This window comes from Podarcis bocagei (genome assembly GCF_964188305.1).
Source record: "Podarcis bocagei genome assembly, chromosome: 12".
NCBI lineage: Eukaryota > Metazoa > Chordata > Lepidosauria > Squamata > Lacertidae > Podarcis > Podarcis bocagei.
Genome location: NC_138137.1, coordinates 6,518,907 through 6,540,464, shown reverse-complemented (window position 1 = coordinate 6,540,464; position 21,558 = coordinate 6,518,907). Strand labels below are relative to the sequence as shown.

General features: G+C 45.2%; 1 protein-coding gene and 1 pseudogene across 9 annotated transcripts in view; one reads left to right on the top strand and one right to left on the bottom strand.

The window, feature by feature from the left end:
- ELMO1 (engulfment and cell motility 1) overlaps positions 1–21,558 on the bottom strand; it is a 330,457-nt gene that overhangs the window by 7,183 nt on the left and 301,716 nt on the right. For all 8 annotated transcript variants that reach the window (XM_081165141.1, XM_081165139.1, XM_081165140.1 and 5 more), the window contains 4 exons: positions 11,825–11,988; positions 9,208–9,320; positions 6,885–6,992; positions 1,299–1,378 (listed from right to left, as the gene is read on the bottom strand). In XM_081165141.1, coding sequence (XP_081021267.1) covers positions 1,299–1,378; positions 6,885–6,992; positions 9,208–9,320; positions 11,825–11,988 — 465 coding nt within the window. The remainder of the gene's footprint in view (positions 1–1,298; positions 1,379–6,884; positions 6,993–9,207; positions 9,321–11,824; positions 11,989–21,558) is intronic.
- Positions 4,874–6,322, top strand: LOC308570419 (small ribosomal subunit protein eS24 pseudogene; annotated as a pseudogene). The gene has a single exon. The product of its transcript is annotated as a small ribosomal subunit protein eS24 pseudogene (transcript).

The following is a 21,558-nucleotide window of genomic DNA, read 5'->3' as shown; positions in this document are numbered from 1 at the left end:
CTTGACATTGAGTACCCAAACAACATTGCGCTTATTTATTGCTAAGCGATCCCTCTGGAAGGATGGAAGCTGTATGCTGGCAAAGGGAGAGATGATGAAACCACCGGTAAGGACATTCTGCCAAATCTATTCTTTGCTTGCGGCAGCAGCATTCTGTCACTTCTGCTCTGCCAATGCATAAACACCAGAGCAGTTGCTATGCATAATGAAGGGCAGAAGGATGAAAATATCCTTTGGAAGTTTTAATCCGCTGTGAAACTTGGGGGAATGTGAACCCAAGTACTTTGCACATAGAAAGAAGAGCCTGTCACTCCATCCAGACACCTCTTTCCAGGGCAACCTGCAACTGGAACGGCTCCTCCATTCACTCCCGTGGAGGGAACAAGCTCCCCTACATACCCAAGGTGCTTCTAGACATGGGTTTATTGTGCAATCTCAGACGCTTGCGCACACAGCTTTTATGCAGGGCTCACACTATGTCATCATCAAAATGCCAGCCCTTATTTTTGTTACATCTGGGTTCTCCTTCTCCCCATCACCTAGAAGGGAAACCCTCCCATTTGCCCATTGGGAAAGCTGCTCTTGAAAGCGTGCTTTGAGTGTACAGTGGTACCTCTGGTTACGTACTTAATTCGTTCCTGAGGTCCGTTCTTAACCTGAAACTGTTCTTAACCTGAAGCACCACTTTAGCTAATGGGGCCTCCTGCTGCTGCTGCGCCGCCAGAGCACGATTTCTGTACTTATCTTGAAGCAAAGTTCTTAACCTGAAGCACTACTTCTGGGCTAGCGGAGTGTGTAACCTGAAGCGTATGTAACCTGAGGTACCACTGTATATCTGTGTGGATGCCCAGAATAGGAAAACATGGGGAGGAGAGTGTCTCCCGGACCAGTATTCTCTGGACAATTCCAGTTTAGCATCCAGGACACTTAAAACATCGTCTGTCCAGGAACTGTCTCACAGCTATGGAATTGCTTTCCTTCTGGGGGTTTGTTAAAAGCTGAGCTTCAGGGACTGCTATATGGCGCTTCCATTTCACTTGGCTTAAATTGGGCATTCATAGAATGGTTTTAATAATACTGTGTTTTCTACTTATGTAAAGATGTTATTCTGTTGGATTCATATGGTGTGTTTTTTAAGTATAGCTACCTGCTTCAAACCTCTGTCATGGAACAAGTTAAAAATAAAAACCTCAAAACGAATTTCACAAATTCTCTGAAGCAGAATTAACAAATGTGCTATTCTGTCAAATGCAGAGTTTTCTAACTAAGAAGTCGTTGTATTTTATTCAAAATGATACCTTGTTTTGTTTTGCTCCTTTCTCCTTCATGTTAGGGCAGTCCTTCCCTGTCACAACTGCTTTTATGTCTGCCACGGGCACTGCAGCAAAAGAAAAAGAGGGGGTGAGAGAGATATTCCAAGGTGTGAAAAAACTGTGGCATGAAACAAGAGGCAAGAGAAAAGCGCTATGTCAGAAGTGACATCCCTTCTACCATCTTCCAGCATCCAATGCGAGAAAGGAGCCAGAAAGATGAGATTGTATTTATTCAATTTATGTATCATTTCACATAAAAGAAACCCTGAAGCGGTTTACAAGGATAACATATGATAGACAACTTTTAAAAAAAAAACATTAAAATGAAGTTAGTTTTGAAGGGCAAGCTTTTTCCAGACAATGAAATGCAGATTTCTGAGGTCAAGTCGTGGCTTGTGACACAACCTGCCCACTTCTACAGACGAGGTTTCCACAGCTGCATAAAGCGCTGGAAGAAGTGTTTGACTCTTGCTGGTAGCTACGTAGAGAAGGAATAATAACTGTGCCCCGTTTCGTTTGTCTCAGTCCGCAGAAAGTACGTCAGGGGAAATCTTTCATGAACTCCCCTCGTATTATTATTATTATTATTATTATTATTATTATTATTATTAATTCACTTTATCTTGCACAGGGCTCTTGCTCCCAACTCAGAAAGCTGCTCTTGAAAGATACGACTGATGGTATCAAAAGCTGTTGAGAGGTCAAGGCGTGTCAACAGGAGACACTCTCCTCCTGACACAGGCCACCACACAGGTGCTCTCAGTCCACAAACCAGACCAAATACCTGCTTGAAATGGATCCAAGAGAATCAGATTGGGTCCTACTCCCAAAAAGTGAGGATAGGAATCCTGTCTAAATGTTACAGGTCTACACGTGTGTGCAGTTATGTTGCTTGTCAGAGGTAGTTTCCATCTGGTATCTATGAAACACAACCAACTTCCCTTCTAAGGATTTTTTTTATTTTTTTTATTTTAATTTTGTTTTAACCAACCCTCCATCACTGAATCTACACCTGCAGGGCAAAGAGCTGCATTTCCCACTGGAGTAACTTTCAGACCTCACCAGAATCACCCTAGCCAATTCCCACACCCAGAGGCTCCCCCCACTCCTAGTCCACACGCCAGATGGTTGTGTGTGGGCTGCATGGGTTTCGAGGACGGTGGTTCAATACACTTTGCAAAGGCTTGCAGTGGCACAACTCCCATGTCTAGGCTTGTACTGAAGCCCTCACAAAAACAGGCAACAATCGAGGCTGGGGGGAAATAAGCATGCTCAAATGAATTAACTCAGAGAAGCAACATTCATGGCTTCAAATGCAAGCCAATTTGAGGCAAAATATTACAACAACAACAACAACAACAACAACAACAACAACCTGCCTATGTGTTTCGCAGACTAATGTGGAAAGGCTGTGTCAAACTCCCTTGCAATCTAGAAAATTTATTTGGAAAGGCTTCATATGGTGCAAGGCAAGCATCTATCCCCTCTTCTGTTTGAGCAAGACTCAGCAGAGACATATTTTATTTTGTCAGTTCTCTATCCAGGCAACAAGCTGTTATATCTTGCTTGAAATGACAAAGGTTAAAGGTATTATTAATGGCATTTCTTTGTATAGTAGCCTTCAGCACACAAAACTTATTCATGGGGCCTTAAAGCCAAGACTTGTCTTTTCAAATCTCCCGTCTTCTCTGTTTTCCTTTCTGCAAACTTTCCTCCCTTTCTGCATTCTTTCATGACAGAAGGCGCTCTCCTAATAAAGAGTACCCACACCTAAGACCAGACACGTCGCTGTTTGTCCAGAAAAGTGGCCAGTGAGAACACCAGGGGCACAACTCACTGAACAGCTCCACCATACAAAGCTTCCAGAAGAACAAAGACTAGAGAATTGCCTTCTAAGCTATGGAACGGAGTTCTGTATGCATGAAATAAAGAACGATTCTAAATAAAGGAACAAATCCCTCTTGACGACTAGGGCCAAAGCTGGTTCTGCAGGGGACATCTAGCAAACTTAATGCCCTTAAAAATGCATAATAATGAACAACCCAGAAAAGATTCTACTACTATGGCCTGGGTCCCTGCTCATCCCACTCACCAACCCTCCTGCCAGCCCCCCCCCCCAGCCCCACAGAGCTCCCCTTCCCACCCCCTGCTACTACTAAGCTTGTGATTCATCTTCCCAGCCCCATTTCCAAAGCCATGTCTCTTCTGTTGCTGCTTTAGATTCACTTTCACCGTCACCTTGATGTCCAAACCTCACCTCCCTCCTTTTGTGCATCCATCTGCCCACAAATCACCTATGGGAGCCTCCAGCATCTTCCTCCTCCTCCCCATTGCAGCTACCAAGCATCCTTGTCACCTATGAAGCCACCATTCTCTCCTGTTCTGCAGAACCTCTTATGCCCCTGCTTTCTCCTTCCACCCCATTCCCATGCCTCCTAATCCTTTCTTTTTCTCAACCTCTGTTTTCACCTTCACTGCCTTTCCCCATCCACTTTTCTCCTTGCTTTCTTAAACTTTCCCTTGCACACAGATCCCCTCCATTCCCATGCCTCCTCCTCTGTCCTATTCTGCAGCCCCCTTTGCACGCACACTTCACACTGAGCTATGTTTACTGTATTTTTAAGATGAAGAGAAGCCGGTCAGTTAGCTTGCTCAGCTAGTGAATGCTAAGTTCGGTTGATGTGTGCTGCACATCTATGCTAATCTCTTCTAAATTACAGCACTGAATCTGGAACATCAGTCACGCTGAAGATGCAGGATACCGAGAATGAAACACAAGATTGTAGGAAGGTAACCATGTAGGAAGGTAACCGTGGTGCTGGGACGCGGGTGGCGCTGTGGGTTAAACCACAGAGCCTAGGACTTGCTGATCAGAAGGTTGCGGTTTGAATCCCTGCAATGGGGTGAGCTCCCGTTGCTCGGTCCCTGCTCCTGCCAACCTAGCAGTTTGAAAGCACTTCAAAGTGCAAGTAGATCAATAGGTACCACTCCGGCGGGAAGGTAAACGGCCTTTCCGTGTGCTGCTCTGGTTTGCCAGAAGCGGCTTAGTCATGCTGGCCACAGGACCTGGAAGCTGTACGCCGGCTCCCTCGGCCAATAAAGCGAGATGAGTGCCGCAACCCCAGTCGGTCACGACTGGACCTAATGGTCAGGGGTCCCTTTACCTTTACCCATGGAATATTTGAGGGCTTTGCATCTTTTATCTCTCACACACAAGGCAGCTGAGAGGTTTAAAACTGGCAATTGCTTTCCTTTTAGTGTGTTTCCCTTCTCACTGTACAGTGGTGCCTCGCAAGACGAAATTAATCCATTCCGCGAGTCTCTTCGTCTTGCGGTTTTTTCGTCTTGCGAAGCACGGCTATTAGCGGCTTAGCGGCTATTAGCGGCTTAGTGGCTTTAAGAAAAAGGAAACAAACTCGCAAGAACTCGCAAGACGTTTCGTCTTGTGAAGCAAGCCCATAGGGAAATTCGTCTTGCGGAACGACTCAAAAAATGGAAAACTCTTTCGTCTTGCACGTTTTTCGTCTTGCGAGGCATTCGTCTTGCGAGGTACCACTGTACTCAAACAATGACATATATATGAACAACTCCTGCAGTCAAGCTAGTGCCAACTATTATTCTAGCTTTCCTTTGGACCACATCAGTGAGGCCAAGAGGGGTCTTGTCGTCTGGGCAGCTCAGGACTTCCATCCACACTGCCCAGGCTTGCACCTCAAGGAGGTCACTTTGGTGCTGCTAATGTAGCAGCTTGTCTTCTGCCTGAGAGGCACACTCCATTGTCTCTTGAGACAGACAGGCGCCAACAATAAGAGAGGTGGCTTCCATGGAATCTCGCCCTTTATGGGCTGAAGTCCTATTTTGGATTGACGATAGCTCTACCTAGAAGTGGAATGTCAGTAGCAATCTGGCTAGGCATTTCAAATTTTTCCAGCATGGACTTACATTAGCACAGCATGCTTTCACAGTTAATAGAAGTCTGGGCTGGATGAGTGAGTTCAGCTATCAAAGACACATTTCAAAGTTATTCAAGACTGACTGCCTCATCATCATCTTTCATTCCACTCTAGCATTTGGTATCATTTCTCTGAGCACAAGGAGAAGTAAGCAGCTCCTCTCGGTGCCAGAGCCTTAGTGAAGTGATAAGAAACCTTGTCCTAGATTCTGATGAAGGATTGCAATAAAAAGCCTGGAACAGCCGTGAGGCCAATCTGTGAAGCAATGAAAATAAGCGAGTCTGACTATAAACTGGTGCTGTTAAGACACTCTGCTGAGGTCCTTATCTCTGTATCTTTCAGCCAACTGGTGTGAAGGAAACCCCGGGCATTTTCCTCAGGGGACAAACACATTTCAACCTTATTACCTCTGACATTTGTATAGTCACTGAATGCTCTGTTTTTTAAATAACCCCTCCCCAACAAGTAGTGCTTAAAATTGCATGCTAGGGTTTAGCTATCAGAGAACAATCAAATTCTATTTTAAAAAATACTAATTATGGGAGATGCCACCAAGATGAACAACATGGTCACCATCTGAACAATGAAGTTCATGACCAACAGGCTGCTTCAGCGTAAGCAAATGGTGATAGATGTTCTTCATCCTGGAAAGGCCACTGTTCCCAAAACTGAAATCTGCGAAAAGTTGCCCAAAATGTACAAGACAACCCCAGATGTCATTTTCATCTTTGGCTTAAGGACTCATTTTGGAGGTGGGAAGACAACAGGCTTTGGCATGATCTATGATCCCCTTGACTATGCAAAGAAAAATGAATCAAAGCACAGACTTGCCAGGCATGGTTTGTATGAAAAGAAAAAGACTTCTGGGAAACAGCGTAAAGAACATAAGAACAGAATGAAGAAAGTCAGAGGAACAGCTAAAGCAAACATTGGGGCTGGCAAGAAGTGAGCCAGAGGTGGATTTTAAGAGAAATTAAGTTAACCTGGCAGAAAATATATGGAGATTGTACTGTTGTGTTGCATTCCGGTCAAACATATTCTGTGAAAACTCATAAAGTAAAATACTAATTAGTGAAGAAAAATCCCTGCTTGTGGAAGAGAAAAATTAAAAGTACAGCACAACTTTATAATAGCATTTATACGCTGCTTTCAGCGTTCAATACAGGGATTGCAAATAAATTGTTTTGTCTTCATTTTAAAGAGGACTATCCCTAATATTTAATGCAGAAGAACAGGAAGTGTGGCTTTCTTCATCCTTTTCTTGTTTGGTGCTTCCTCCTTATGTTCAAAATTGCCACAAGTCAACTTCTTGGCTAATGAACGTGATGAAACAGACCCAGCCTGTAGTAAGAGGGCTGAGAGAAGTCCCTAAAGGAAGGATTCTAATTAGAAGCTAGCAGAGGAGAAGGAATTAAGTGCTGTAACAGTCAACAACTGTGGAGCTGAAAAAGGGTTTGGGGTTTTAGGGGAGAAAGCAAAAAAGATCTAAGGATCCAATCACCTGCCAAACCCTTCTCTGCCCTTTCCTCCTCTCCATTTTCTTACATCTTCTCATTTTACATCACAAAGCAATGAAAAAGGAAACAAACACAGGAGTTGTGACATTTCAATTACTTACACTTATCCTGCAATGAATCATGTGGAACTTCTCCCTGGGGACTCTCCTCCAAATCTCCATAATGTAGGACTTTGTGGTTTGGCGAAAGGCGGCAATACCAAAATTTATCTGATGAAATAAAATGCCGGTAAGGATCGTTAATCTGTATCGCAGCAAACCAGAGAATGTAATCCAGAAATAAAACACATGACTGCAGCATTGCCAACCAATATCTGGAGGGACCCTTCTCCACCCCCAACTGTGACTCTTAGGTCCCTATTTTGCACTGCAAGCTTTTATTAAGATGCCACATGAATTTGCATCTCTTGCCAGCTTCATCTTCTCCCTCTATAATTGTTCTTAAAAGGGTTTGTCAAGAGTTGCTTCTGGTAATAGTATTTGTTGGCAGCTTCAGGCCGCCGCAGTCATGAGTTTACGAGGTCAATGCCAGACAATTCCCTCCCAACAGGGCTCTTTACCCAAAGCACCACCATTTAATAAACATATAAATGTTCATTTAATGTTTATGCTTATATAAATGTTTATTATAGAAGTATGTTCCTACACTGCAGGGGGTTGGACTAGATGACCCTTAGGATCCCTTCCAACTCTACAATTCTATGATTCTAAGTGGATTTTTTTTTAAGGCAGTTTGCTCTTAGCCAGCTAAAACAGTGATTCCAACTGCACAGGTTGCCTGATGGTTTGAATGAAGCAAACCTATTCTCCAGAGAAAAAGGTTGGATATTTTTGGGTGTTTCCCTTTGGCTCTGATAACTAGAGTGAAGCAAATAAGATATCCAGTAACAAAACTAATCTGTCATAAAATTTAGCTCTTATTTATCTTAAGAGTACAGTGGTGCCCCGCAAGACGAATGCCTCGCAAGACGAAAAACGCGCTAGACGAAAGGGTTTTCCGTTTTTCGATGCGCTTCGCAAGACAAATTTCCCTATGGGCTTGCTTCGCAAAACGAAAAAGTCTTGCGAGTCTTGCGATTCCCCCCCCCCTTTTCTAAGCTGCTAAGCCGCTAATAGCCTTTTAGCCGCTAAGCCTTTAATAGCCACTAAACCGCTAATAGCGCTAATCTGCTAAGCCACTAATAGGGTTGCTTCGCAAGACAAAAAAACCGCTAGACAAAGAGACTCGCGGAACGGATTAATTTCGTCTTGCGAGGCACCACTGTATTTTTAGATTGCTTGCTTCCCACTGCTTGTGGCAACTACCAGCTTCACATATTGATTTGCTAAGATTTTTTTACTATGCTACATATTTTGTCAAGCATCCATAACACTTGAAAAATATGATGCGTGATAAACCCCCCACAAAATGGCTATGTTAAAGCCTTCACATGAAATGGCCCTCATGTGATTAGCACAAGAAAGAGGAAACACTTATTCATAAGTGGGCAGATGTGCCAGAAATCTAAGGAGGCTTTTTATGTCAGGCAGACTGAGTGGCAGTTTCCTTGGTTTCAGAATAAGCAGAAATTGTGCACATGATCTTAATGGATTGTGACACTGAAGGCAGACAGTAAGAAAGGGTGAAGTAATTCTAGGCAGAATGACAGAAGGATCTAAACCGGGACTTAATACCTGCCCCAAATTCCTGTAAAGAAACACACTAGACCATCTCAACAGAAATATTTGCTTTAAGTAATCATGCCTTATGTAGTTTTAAGCTAAGACACTTTTAACAGTATGAGCTTGGGCTTCTTTTAAAAAAATCACTTGTCTGATAGGGAAACTGGGGGGGGGGGGGGATTGGGCATGTCACATTTTCCTAAAAAGTTGAGGAGATAACATGGGACTTGGTCTTTAGAAACTGAAAATGGATGCTCAGGATCTGAATGCAAGGAAAATTCCCTGGGGTAGCCCATCCTGACCACATCTTTATCTCACACATGGCAACAGCTGTGGGGAGGTGTTTGGGAAAGCAGCCTTGTGGGCCGAATTAGAAGCCCTGCCAGGCCTCAGAAAATCCCCACCAATTTAGAGGTATTCAAACCTGTGTTATGATTTCGTCATATCGCAGGATTTCCTATTCAATCACGCCACCTTACGGGCTGCCACTTGATGAAACAAACCAATATGGCACTGCCGTTTCTAAAAGGCCTCCCTTTGCACCTGCCATAATATCTAGGTCCATCCTCAGTGTATCAGTGGCTCTCCCCCAATTTTATGCTGCATTGAACACACACAGAAGCGACGTTTTAAAGGCTAAAAGGCACTCTTTCCATCATGTCTGAAAGCTCCCTAACAAAACAATAAAGGTTATTTTTATAGTGGTCAATAAAAACAAAGGAGCAAAGGAGAAAGAGGCAGGAAAAAGAAATCTGGTTAGTACCTTGCCGCCGCCGACTGTTGAGTTTCCTAAAGCAGGTTCCCTCAACAAGACGATTAAGACGCTGCTGCTTGATCAACTCTAAAATTTCGGGCTGAATCTTCTCTTTGAGCTCCCTGGGAAGGAGTGGGGGGTGGGGTGGGGGGAGAACACAAGCAAACAGACACAGACTTAGTCACATCTAACTAGAAAAACTCACACTACACACAAATACTTCCCGTGCAGGTTTTGAGTCTTAACTGGAGTTCTCACTCTGCAATACATTTCCACTTTGGGCAATCTTTTCTCTTGCCCATGCTTTAGGTTAAGCCTTCTCTGCAATGCTACCAGTTGTTTGCAAGATGAGAAGGCCGTTTCAGCTTAGCAATCAACTGGCAAACCAGGTACAACGTGCACTTCTTTATTCGTTACAGTCAAATGCCCCAAACTACTATGGACCCCTGGTCCTTGAGAAGCTGTATATATTCTGTTTCACTTGTGGCGTTGGAGCTTTGCTCCAAACATAGCATATTTAGGGATGGATCGGGTTGTGCCATGTGCCCAGCAATGAGGGGACTGGGCCTTTGGTGTGAACACTAGGACTTCTTCCAGGAGTACTGTACCAGACACACACACACGCAAATGGAGGTATAGCTCCCTTCTCCCCACCCCCAAATCTCCAAGGGGGATGAATCCATATTTTACCATTTGAGAAACCAGCTCTCTTTACACTCTGGAAACCAGAACCACACAAGTAGTGAAGTTGCTCATTTATTCTGTTAAGGAAACGGTGGAGAAAACACACTTGCTGCCTACATTGCAGTACAGTGGTACCTCGGGTTAAGTACGTAATTCGTTCTGGAGTTCTGTTCTTAACCTGAAACTGTTCTTAACCTGAAGCACCACTTTAGCTAATGGGGCCTCCTGCTGCCGCCGCCACGTGATTTCTGTTCTCATCCTGAAGCAAAGTTCTTAACCCGAGGTACTATTTCTGGGTTAGTGGAGTCTGTAACCTGAAGCGTATGTAACCTGAAGTGTATGTAACCCGAGGTACCACTGTATTCATATACTGACTGAAGAAGGTCTAAGTTCAAAATGCCTTGGGGAACTTGGATATTATCCTTTCAATAAATCTGCCTCACACCGTTCGTTCTGCCTTCTTTGTGTCTCCTCTCCTGGCATGGATACCAGTGACTTTACCCTCACTTGCATCTCCCTGAGCAGAGAAGGGATTACTGCCTCAAAAGCAAGCAGGGTGGCACGCCTGGAAGTTGGGCTGTCCAGGCTGAGGCCGCCAGGAGTGGCACCTCACTCCTAGAGCTTGTTGCTCTCAATGGGGAGAGTGAAGAAACAGTATTAGCCTGAAACGCCTGCTGCTGGCTTGGAACTTCAAGTCCTGGATTCCAAGCAAGGAAGGTTGATTGTTTCCTGGCTTTGGTTTCCCCACAATGGGGACAGATAAGCAGCACATGCAGTCTTGGCCACAAGCCGTGCCAGAACTCTGGCAGATGCCTGTTTCTCTGTGCAAGCATCTCAGTGGGGATTCTGCACGGACTACAATCTGCCTGCTTTTGAATAAGCTCTGGGGTGCTAGGCTCTACCATAATATCGTACTGAATAACTATTATCTTTGGATCAAACTCATTCAGCCAATAAGCTGGAGTAAGTAATCTTACAGTGCATTGAGAATTCACATTATACATCCTCAAAAACTGTGTCAATGTCTCCCGAGTCTTTAAAAATCAGCTGGGTATGAAGACCTGCAGGCAGAAAATGCAAGCATTTTTCAAGCATTTAAAGCTGATTTTACATTCTGTCACAGGATGTATCGTTGGGATGGCACGACCGGTTAGTTTACAGTCGTGCTTAGCTCCCCTTAAGAAGAAAAAGGAAGATTAAGTTTCAAAATAAACTTGACTGTTAGTCAAAAAATGCTGTTGCATAATGGATAAGGCCCACCAGCTCCATTTTGTTTTACTGCTAAAAATGGGCTGAGATCTGCCATGATGAAGTGGCAAGCGTGTCGCTCCAGTAAAAATGTGAAATGGGCCCAAGAGAGGCTTAAAAACAAGTTGACAGTCTGCCTCCAGGTCCAAGAGCACAAAGTGATGCAAAAGGAATACCAATTAATATCCATTAACACAGGCATACAGGAGCTCCTTTAGATAACCGCCCCCCCCCCCAGCACCAGGCAGTAAGGAAATTCAGTCTGCTTTTGTGGGGTCCTTGTGACTTTGTGCTTCCGCTCCAGGCTTTATTTTGCCTGGTTCACTGATGGTGACATTTTCTTTTTGGCGAGGAACTGGGCAAGAAAGGAAAATTCATAGAGGAGGGGGAAAGCACACACGCACACAAAGGGTGAAAATGTCAAAGCATCATTTGCTGCAAATAAACTACTCTGAGCCCTACAGGGATTAGAAGAATCCACTTTAGGTGAATACAAAGAGGCATGTTTTTATTTCTGCAGATGGAAGCGAGCGCATTCCACGTTGATGTGACTGGCCTGCTTTGAAATGCTGCCCCTGAACAGTTTTATTACAGAGCAATTCCTGAAGGGTTCATAAATGTCATTCACATTTGTTAGACCTCCCAAACAGGAGGTGGGGAGGGGGAAGCAAGACTTCTACAGGAGAACACCTACAAAATTGGGCGAGATTGGAAATCTTCTTGGTTCATCCTCTCAGACTGGCGAATTTTCAGTATTTCTGCGTAGCTTAGGTTCTGAAGTTTGCTTTTGAATTGATCCAGAGAACTAGGCTTCGTGGTCAGTGCTCTCATTATTTGCTCCTTCACCACTTGCATTACCTGTGGATGAAAACAAAAGGGTCTCTGTGAGTAGCCTCCTCGGGTATTCATAGCACTTAACAAAAAGGATCTGGTCCTCAAAACGCTGAAATGCAACAATTCTGCTATTTTAGATCAGGTCACCCCAAGTCTTACCTCCCCGCAGCAGGAGGAAAAGACACTGATAATCTATGATATGAGCCAATTACTCTGGTAGGTGCCTTTCCTGTGGTTCGTTAGTATGAACTTTTAAACCAGAAAACAGCATGGAGGAAAGAGTTAAATCAAACCTCCCCTCCTGGTATCATAGTCCTAAGGCAGGGGTCTGCAACCTTTAAGACAAAAAGAGCCACTTGGACCCGTTTCCGAAGGAAAAAAAACACCTGGGAGCCGCAAAACCATTGTGACATTTAAAGCATGCGTGCCGCTGCCCTCTGATCTGACAGCGGGCGGGAAGGTGACGTTGGGACGGTGCGTGACTAACACACGCACCGCCCCCATGTGACATTACAGCCAGTACAGCGCCCGCCACAGTGGGGAGTGTCGGGGCGCACAATGCGCCTCCTCTCCTCGCTAGTATCCGCCCCGGAGCCGCAGCAAAGATGTAAAAGAGCCACATGCGGCTCCGGAGCCGCGGGTTGCAGACCCCTGTCCTAAGTCAAATGCAGACCTCCCAGCACCACACTGACATGCAAAACACTTGATGGAGATTCTACACATGGAGTTACCACTTTAAATCTGGGTTAGCTCTGAATCCGACAAGGGAAGTGAATTGATGAATTTCAACTTATTTTCTGTCCGGTTCTGAAGATACCAATTTAACTTCCCCTTGTTTTGCTCCCCGAAATGAAAAGGATAAAGCTCCCTTTTTGCTGCAGGAAATGAGGAAGAAACTGCTTTCTAATGTTTTTATACCTCCAGTCTTGGGCACAACTCTTATTCTCCTTCTTATAAGGGCTATAACAGCAGCACAAGCTACCGTATTTCCCACCCCAAGCAAATCAGACTTCTCATTTCTAGCTCTATCCCACACGGACTGGATTTAAGTACAGTAGAAGTTTTCCCATTATTTTGCTCAGCTCTGTTGGTCTTATCAGCAGTCGCCATGGATGAACATATGCCTTCTCTAGCGCCCTCAGCCCCACTGAAATTAAACTGGAAAGCAGCCTTCAATTGCAGTCAACATTTTAGCACATGCTTGGCTGCAGGGTGCCCACAACTGTTCCACCACTTTTCAAACATGCCATGGGCCAAAAAGGTAACCCCTAGTCTTACTCATTTAAGCATCACCAAAAAGTTGCTCTTTTTCTCAACTGAGATCTAAGCTGCTTTGCAGGAAAACACACCGAAACACAGCATTTCATAGGAAGCGGCCGGATGGATACAAGACAAAGATGGACTGTGGCCAATGCCACGTGCATGCACAGTAAATGGGAGGGTGTACACAGCTTAAGAGTGCCCTGGCACGTCTGTCCATTTCAGAAACCCACTCCACCGGGCACTATAATAATAATAATTTATAATCATTTATTATTTCTACCCCGCCCATCTGGCTGGGCTTCCCCAGCCACTCTGGGTGGCTTTCAACAGAGCATTAAAAACAGAATAAAACTTCAAGCATTAAAAACTTCCCTAAACAGGGCTGCCTTCAGATGTCTATTGATGGCATGCATGGCAGATACTCCTAATGCAGAGCCATCCCTCGACTCATTGCATAAGATGCTTGCAGCATAACCTCCCATGCAACAGGGAACTGGTAATGTTATGGGAAGGGAAAAGGCAGGCCTTCCTCTGCCAGTGTGGAGTGCAAGTCCTCACACAGCAGAGATCTAAAGAGCTGCCACGGCTCATTTCATTGCACTTTGCTCATTACACCTCAGGCCCCAGCAGTGCAAGGTGTGCAGGAAATTTGTTAACCAAATGGTGCCTATAGCTGTACCATGAACACTAGCCTTGTCTGTCGTTTAGTCTCTTGCTCCCTTGCGTCAGTGCAGAAGAAAAGGGCAGGAGCAAAGTCAGATGCAGGGAGAAAGGTTGTTTTCTGCTGCTCCAGAGAAGCGGACACGGAGCAATGGATCCAAACTACAAGAAAGAAGATTCCACCTAAACATTAGGAAGAACTTCCTGACAGTAAGAGCTGTTCGACAGTGGAATTTGCTGCCAAGGAGTGTGGTGGAGTCTCCTCCTTTGGAGGTCTTTAAGCAGAGGCTTGACAACCATATGTCAGCAGTGCTCTGATGGTGTTTCCTGCTTGGCAGGGGGTTGGACTCGATGGCCCTTGTGGTCTCTTCCAACTCTATGATTCTATGATTCTATGCTTGGCTTAGCACAGAAAAGGAAAACCTGACGTTACTCCAGTGGCGTAGCGTGGGTTGTCAGCACCCGGGGCAAGGCAAGTAATTTGCGCCCCCTAACCCGTGGATTTGCGCCCCCTAACCCTAACCCCCAGATGTTGCGACCAGGAGAAGAGAGAAGTGGCCACATGTTTTCCTGCGAATATTTGTGTGTTCTCAGGCATGGTTTGCCTTAGTGGTGTGCATGAACCAGACTGACTACAAGCTATTTGTGGTGAGCAGCCAAAGATTCTTATTCGTTTATAAAATAAGTGAGCTGAGATCCACGCTTCTTATTCTAGATTTCTTATTCTTATTTGTATACTACTATGGTGTCCTCAGTAAAGGGCATACATTACATTATGTGGGCTCATGAACGTCTAGAGTAGGAGCTATCCTTTAAAGAAGACAAACCCTTTAAAACAACTGAAAAGCTATCTGCCTGGCAGAAGACTACATTAAGAGCCCATTTCGAGAATGAATTCTGCAATTCCGATTGCTAATTTAGAAGGAAGAGTGCTTCTTATTAACATCCTTGTCAGAGAACTAAAAGCACTGTGATTTCACTCCTTTTTTGCCATTCCTGTCTTACGCTAAATAAAACAAAAATTGCAGCATCATTCCAACACTAATGGCTGGCAACAATACTGGACGGAAAGGAATTGAAAAGTGTCCACTGGATTTATTACTACTTTGGATGCGATACTAAAAACATTCAAAATGCTTATTACTTATTTAGGAGCCAAGGCTAGCCAGACCAGATTTTTTTTAGAACTCTCCACCTTTCTGTTTCTGCTTTTTGGGGGTGATAAGTCTACAGTATCACTGATGAAAGGGATTCGAGTCAAGCCCCGCTTTTCCAGTTAAGACTGATTTGTTCCCAACAACCACTTGGATTAATCTAGATGCTGACAACCTCTCATAATTGTGATTCATTTCCACACCTGAGCGGGTGGGGAAATTAATAATTTTAAAAGGACAGTATATAGCTCAGTTGTTGTTTTTACATATGAAGTAGCTCTCAGTCCATTTAACACACCGGATGAAATTGGTTCTTGCCCACGAAAACTCATGCCACAATAAATTAGCCTTTGAAGTTCCCGAGAAACAGATTAACACATTTAATGGAATGTGCATCCTGCAATTGCGTTCAGGGAAGTGAAAGCAGCTAAGACTATTTGACTCACGCCACAAACACAGCACAGAACTTTACATCAAGAACGTTTGACAAAACGGTTATGCACAGTGCACCGTGGGTCTCTTCAAATCAACAAAATGTGCCCATGTGCATGTACATCAGTGTTTCCCAACCTTTTTTGGGCAAAGGCACACTTGTTTCATGAAAAAAATCTCGAGGCACACCACCATTACAGCCCCGTGACGTCAGCGCGCAGCGTCACGCCGGGAGGGACATGAATTGCTAGCAAATTACATAATCACCTCCTTGAGGGCTGGCTCATCTTCTCCGAAGGCAGAACCCCATTAATTAACAGGACAGACTCACACCATAGCCAAGACGAGGGGGGGAAACCTCAGTCATGCACAGTCATGCACATGTGGGGGCTAAATGAGGACGAAGACCGGGCAGAGAGCAGGGTTCAAATCACCCCACCTGGCCAGGACAATCCCTGGGTGCTCCCTTGGGCCACTCGCCTGACCCACCTCGCAGGGCTGTTGTTGCGAGGATAACACGGGGAGAGCCACGCGCGCCCCCGGGAGCTCCTTGGGGGAGAAAACGGGCGATGAATGCAATGCACGAAATATATGAGAGGCGACCAGGTTTTGCAGGTGAGGGACCCCCGCCAGCCTCCGCTTCCAACACCCGGCGCAACGACGCCGAAGTTTCCCCCCGGGCTCGGCTCGGGGAGCAGCGCTGCTCCCCCCCGGCTCCCCTTCGCCCTCCCGGCTCTCTCTGCCGCCCACTGGGGACCCCCCTCACCTGCCAAGTCCGGAGCGCCGGTGGAAGTTGCATGCATGCGCTCCATGGCGTTGCCATTGCATTGCACTGCACTCCATGCAACGCCTGCACGCATGCATTGCCTTGCACGCCCGCCAAGGGGTCTCCCCGCAGTCCGATGCGTCCCCTCCGGCGCGGATGCAGCATTGCAAAAATAAAAAAACCCCGACGCAGCCCTACCTGGGGGGCAGCCTCCGCCTCCGCCGCTCCGCCTCCGCGGGGATCCCCGGGCTCCATCCTACCGCCCGATCTCCGCGGGGGTGCAGGCAGGCTGCGCAGGGTCTGCGCGGAAGAGCCCCTGCTCGCCCGGCCGCCGCCGCTGCGCTCATTCCATGGCCGGGAGAAGAGCGCTTCAAACAAAACGCCCGGCCCGCCAGGCCACGCTGGGAAACGGAGTTCGCGCACCCCGCACGGGCGCGGAGCCCAAGGGCGATGGGACTACGGATCCCGGCAGCCCCCGCGCCGGGGACGGAGGGGGAGAGGCCGGGTGCAGGGATGGAGGGACGGGTGGGCGAGCGAGTGAGTGAGTGGCAGCCGCCAAGCCTTGGCCGAGAGCCAGGAAGGGCCTCCCCGGAGGAGGAGGAGGAGGGAGGCGCAGAGCGGGAGGGAGGGAGGGAACCCCAGGGGTCATCTAGTGACGGCGCCCCAATCGAAAATTTGACTTTTTTAAAAAAAAATCTTTCGGATTTTTTAATTTTTCCCGCGGCACACCAGGCAACATCTCGCGGCACACTAGTGTGCCGCGGAACAGTGGTTGGGAAACACTGATGTACATAGCAGAACAAATGTCGCAAATGTGCGGATAAAGTAAGCTGAGGCCAGGTGACTAGGCAGGGGGCTCCTGCCATTTGTCTAGCCTAACCTCCAACCAACAGTGTTTTCAAGCCACATGCACCTATGCCAAATTAACTGTGTATCATTTTAATCGCTTTGACCTCATCTCTGTCTTGTCACCTTTTGAAAGCTTCCTCCACCACCAGCCTTTATCTCATCCCATTTCTGTTCTCTCCTCATTCTCACTCTCTTATCTCACCCTGCAAGGATTTACTTCTATGCAAAAATAATGAATGCTGTTTCCTAGAAGGAAGATAAGACCTCTTGATATGCTTCTGGTGTGCCTAGTAGGCAAATTAAGTGACAGTCAAACGAGTCGCTCATGAGAGAAAAGTTTTAGCAGGTGATAGAACTAAAAACTATGCTAGAATAGTCTTTCTAGACACTTCACTAATATTTGAGCAATGGACTGATAATCAGAATAATTTATCATTTTACATTGACAATTGGGGCTAATCATATTAACTGCACGGATTAATTGCAAAGTCCATTCCTACTTGTCTTGATCTAACAGACCACACTTGTACCACAAAAGCTTGGGTTGCAGTCAAAGGGGAAGGTTTATGTGCAGTTGAAGGCGTTTCACCTATGAAATAGTCTTTCTCTGGATTTTTTTCCTGCTAGAACATATGCTACTAATTAGGCTGCTCCATTTTAAACATGTACAATATTTTATACTGCTATTAAAATCACTTAAGCTTCACTGCTCGCCCTCAAAAAGCCCTGGGAATCGCAGTTCTAATCACAAATTACAAGCTAAGGGATCAATCAATACAACCAGTGACTTTGATTCAAAGTAATTAAAAGTTTGAAACACTGAAGTACTCTAAATGTGAGTTTAAATATTGCATTATAAAACAGTATTTTTATATTAAATATTCAAAAGAGGAAAACATGTTTATTTCATGCTAAGTCTTATATATTGTTCTTTGAATGTGTCTTAGGTAAAGCTGAAAAACTTCATATGCTGGAGAGAAAGTGTGCACATCATTCAACCATGTGGAAAGAGATCTCACTCAAAGAATGCTGTTTAACAATCAGGTCTTGAAGGAGGGGATCTTGGGAAGTGGGCTTCCAGTTAAAAGTTAAGATTATGAATGTTGCTTGTTGTTTGCATAAAGCTGCACGCAAATGGTCCCTCATTCTCCAGCCTATTTGTGGGCAGAGAAATTGGGAGGACCATCTCCCTGAATTTCTCCAGAGGGAGGAGAGATTTTCCAACAGGATGGACACACCATCAGCAGCAACAGTAGCGCAACGTCTGCCTTTTCCACCTACAGTAGGGTGTGCTTTCCCTCAGCCACTACAACTGACAGCTGCAGGACCACAGGACGCTGTCTCCTTCTGAGCCAGACCATTGGTCTATCTATCTCAGTATAGCCTACACAGGCTGGCAGTAGCTCTTCGGGGCTTCAGGCTGTTCTCTCTAGATGCGCAGTAGATGCTCTACCATTGAGACCCAACACTTCCACCCTCCCCTGCCCCTGACAAAAAGAGAGAGACGGAACTACAACTGGCAGCCTAGCTACCATTCTGCATCATCCACAATGGTCAAGACCTACCGTATTTTTTGCTCTATAAGACTCACTTTTTCCCTCCTAAAAAGTAAGGGGAAATGTGTGTGCGTCTTATGGAGCGAATGCAGGCTGTGCAGCTATCCCAGAAGCCAGAACAGGAAGAGGGATCGCTGCTTTCACTGTACAGCGATCCCTCTTGCTGTTCTGGCTTCTGAGATTCAGAATATTTTTTCCTTCTTTTCCTCCCCCCAAAAAGTAGGTGCGTCTTGTGGTCTGGTGTGTCTTATAGAGCGAAAAATACGGTACTGCCATTCCGAGACAGTGTGTATCTGAGATAATTGTGCAAAGTAGCCCTTTTCTAATGGGATGAGGGGGGAAAAGAGAAACATCTCAGAAATTTTCTTAGAAAAAATTATTTGTAGAAACCTTTGGCTCGATTCTAGTTCTTAAGGCTAGCAGGGGAGCCATTGTGGTTGTTGGGCAGCTGATAAGCGACCGAGCCCAAAAGGAGTGACGCATTCTTCAGCTTTCATGGCAGAAGTAGAATGATCCCACTGAGATTCTGAAAACTGTTTTGCCATCACCGATGAGTGCATGTTTTCTGTAAATACTGTTCAGAGGAAATGGATCATTAATTGCTGCAATAAGCACATCAACTTCTTGAATTACTATAGATCTACAGGCAAGGAAATTGGGTCTTCTGGGAACGGAACGTGAGCACATGACTCGGTTTAATGGCTCTCAGAGGCAGTAAGAGAAGAACGAACCAGATAGGCGCACAGGCAAGCATCACCAGGCATGAGACGTCTTGTCTACCCTGACACTTAGGTTTATATATATAGACCCCTGTAGGATTCAGTCACCCTACGGTCTACTGAGTGTGGAAAGAGCACCATGCAGAATACACAGCTTATGCAAGTCACTGTAAGTCATGTAGTGACCACATCAACATCCTACGTATTGGGGCAGTGAAATAAATAACAGGATTGTGAGAAATTTGATACACTAAATCTGAGCTCAAAATAAAAAAATTCCTTCCAGTAGCACCTTAAAGACCAACTAAGTTAGTTCTTGGTATGAGCTTTCGTGTGCATGCACACTTCTTCAGATACACACGAAAGCTCATACCAAGAACTAACTTAGTTGGTCTTTAAGGTGCTACTGGAAGGAATTTTTTTATTTTGACTATGGCAGACCAACACGGCTACCTATCTGTAACTAAATCTGAGCTGTGTGGATATACCTCCAATGTCAAGGGATGTTCACATGGGACAAAGAGGGAAGATGAAGAAGCAGAGACCTCATCAGAAAAGGGTGAGAAAGGAGAAGTGGAAAATGTATGAGTTTATAATAACATGAACTCAATAGGTTTTGAAATTCGTATCTGAAATACTGAAGGGCAAATGCATCAGAAAGAAGAGCCTTTTACAAGCACCATAATCAAGTGTATCACGAATAACAAGTTATGTGAATTCTCATCCTATGGTGGAGATAAATGGTGTTTCTGGTACTCATATTGCTTTAGAAAATAGCTAGGTTTGCTTTCTCACCTGTGTTTGACCTCAATCACAAGACGTGCATTATCTGAACAGCACCTTACAGTGGGAATTAGGAAGGGGACACACACACAAAACAAATGTCTTTAACAACTATTTCTATGCCATTATATATCCTTGGGGCAGGGTAGGCATGTAATGACTGCAGCATGCAATGGTTTATCTGACCAAGTAAAAGGATGTGGCAGCTGGAAATCGCAGCTTTTGTGAAACTGTTCATTACTTAATTGAAGTCTAGATCAGTTGGTTGGAGACGTTATCCCTTCCCCCACTCCATGTCTGTTCCAACTATGATCAAAATAAAGCATCAGTGATGCCGGCTAGGGAATCTTTCCCAGTAACGTTACCCAGGAATCTTTCCAGTAACGTTTCATCTGTCGCCCTGCCTTCCCCCATGGTCAGCATAGCTCAGGGGCAAAATTCAAAAGTAAAAAAGTTGACAGAGGCTTGCAACCACCCCATCCTTGTTGCTTAGATGTCAAGGTAGGCAGGGAAACAAAGGTTTGCTTCTAAGTTCTGCAGACAAAGGAGCAGCCACCATGTAAGGGTCTTCACAAGACCCTTTGCTACAATGCCATTTCCTGTTGGCTGGGGGTCAGCCGATAAAAGTAAAATGTTTCATCCAATGACCCAGACTACTCTATTCCATTGCAACATAAACAAAATGGGCATAATCATCTGTCTTGGCGCTTCTGTTGTTTTGTTCACAAGCAGTTATTCGCAGAGTTTAATTGGACTAACAAGCTCGTGGGACTAACCACCTCCGAAAGCTATCCCAGTTTCCTCATCTCAGCCCTGCAGTGTGGAGAAGGAATGAAGCAAGTATCGCATATCTCTGCCTAGCAACAGGAAGCAAATGCTGAAGGGAACATACAAAGTACATCCCCTTCACCAAAGAATAACCACAACCAGGCCGCAAATTAAGTAGAACTGGAAATAAGAGGTTCTATGCAGATTTAAGTCTTGGGTCCACTCGTGTTAGGAACTGGTTAGTATAATTAACAACACCATAGCCAGCATTTAAACAGTTTAAATTTAATGTTTTTAGGTAGAAGAGAATAAGGGCTTAAAGGTAATTTATTCATTCTTGCTATTGCACTTGATGCTGAATGTGCTTGCAGTATCAGTCTTGCAGCTCCTTTACGAACCCTGGTGTTGGCTGTAACTCTTAAAACTCTTAATGGGTAAGGATGCTTAAGGAGCCACCTTCCCCATATGAATCCAGCTGCCATTTCATGTTATCTAATGGAACCCTCCTGTGTGTCTCTGCACTTTCTGATATTTGGACTTCTTCTATTATGGCACCCAGAATACAGAACTCCCTACCTGAGAGTCTACCTGGCCATGTCCAACTGCCCTTCCAGAAGTTCTAATTTCCAGAAGCTTTTAGCTTA